This window comes from Mesitornis unicolor, unplaced genomic scaffold (genome assembly GCF_000695765.1).
Source record: "Mesitornis unicolor isolate BGI_N332 unplaced genomic scaffold, ASM69576v1 scaffold38063, whole genome shotgun sequence".
Classification (NCBI taxonomy): Eukaryota; Metazoa; Chordata; class Aves; order Mesitornithiformes; family Mesitornithidae; genus Mesitornis; species Mesitornis unicolor.
The window spans coordinates 491-960 of record NW_010176005.1 but is presented as its reverse complement, the minus strand read 5'-3'; the positions used below and the strand labels follow the sequence as shown (position 1 = coordinate 960).

Below are 470 nucleotides of genomic sequence, written 5' to 3'. Positions count from 1 at the left end.
CTGAGGCTGCTCCCACTCTGGCAGGTATGGTGCTCCGTCCGGACACCTGAGAGCTCCCACGAAGGACTGGTGACCGACCCCCACAGCCCCGACAAGTACCGTGTCATTGGCACCCTCAGCAACTCCCGGGACTTTGTCAAACATTTCGGCTGCCCCCTGGGCTCCCCCATGAACCCCGGCAAGCACTGTGAGGTGTGGTAGGGACAGGGAGGGTGCTGGGGACCGAGGGGACGATGCCTGGCCGTGCCCCCTTCCCCCAGACCTCTCTGGCTACTGGAGCTGGCCCATGGGCAGAGAGCAGGGTCACCTTCTGTCACGGTCCCCCCACCTGTGCACGCACCGCACGCTGCCTCGCCCCACCTCTGCCCACCCCACACCGGGCACCCACTGCAGCCCCCACCCACAGCCTGGGGCCGGGCACAGCCAGCAGAGAAGCCGTAGCATCCCCCAAATCCAGCTCTAGCCCCCAA

General features: G+C 66.8%; 1 protein-coding gene across 1 annotated transcript in view; it reads left to right on the top strand.

Moving 5' to 3' along the window:
- LOC104538427 (endothelin-converting enzyme 2-like) overlaps nt 1–201 on the top strand; it is a 5,402-nt gene extending 5,201 nt beyond the window's left edge. Inside the window, 1 exon segment of the mRNA XM_010181627.1 lies at nt 25–201. Coding sequence (XP_010179929.1) covers nt 25–201 — 177 coding nt within the window.
- Nucleotides 202–470: the final 269 nt, after the last annotated feature.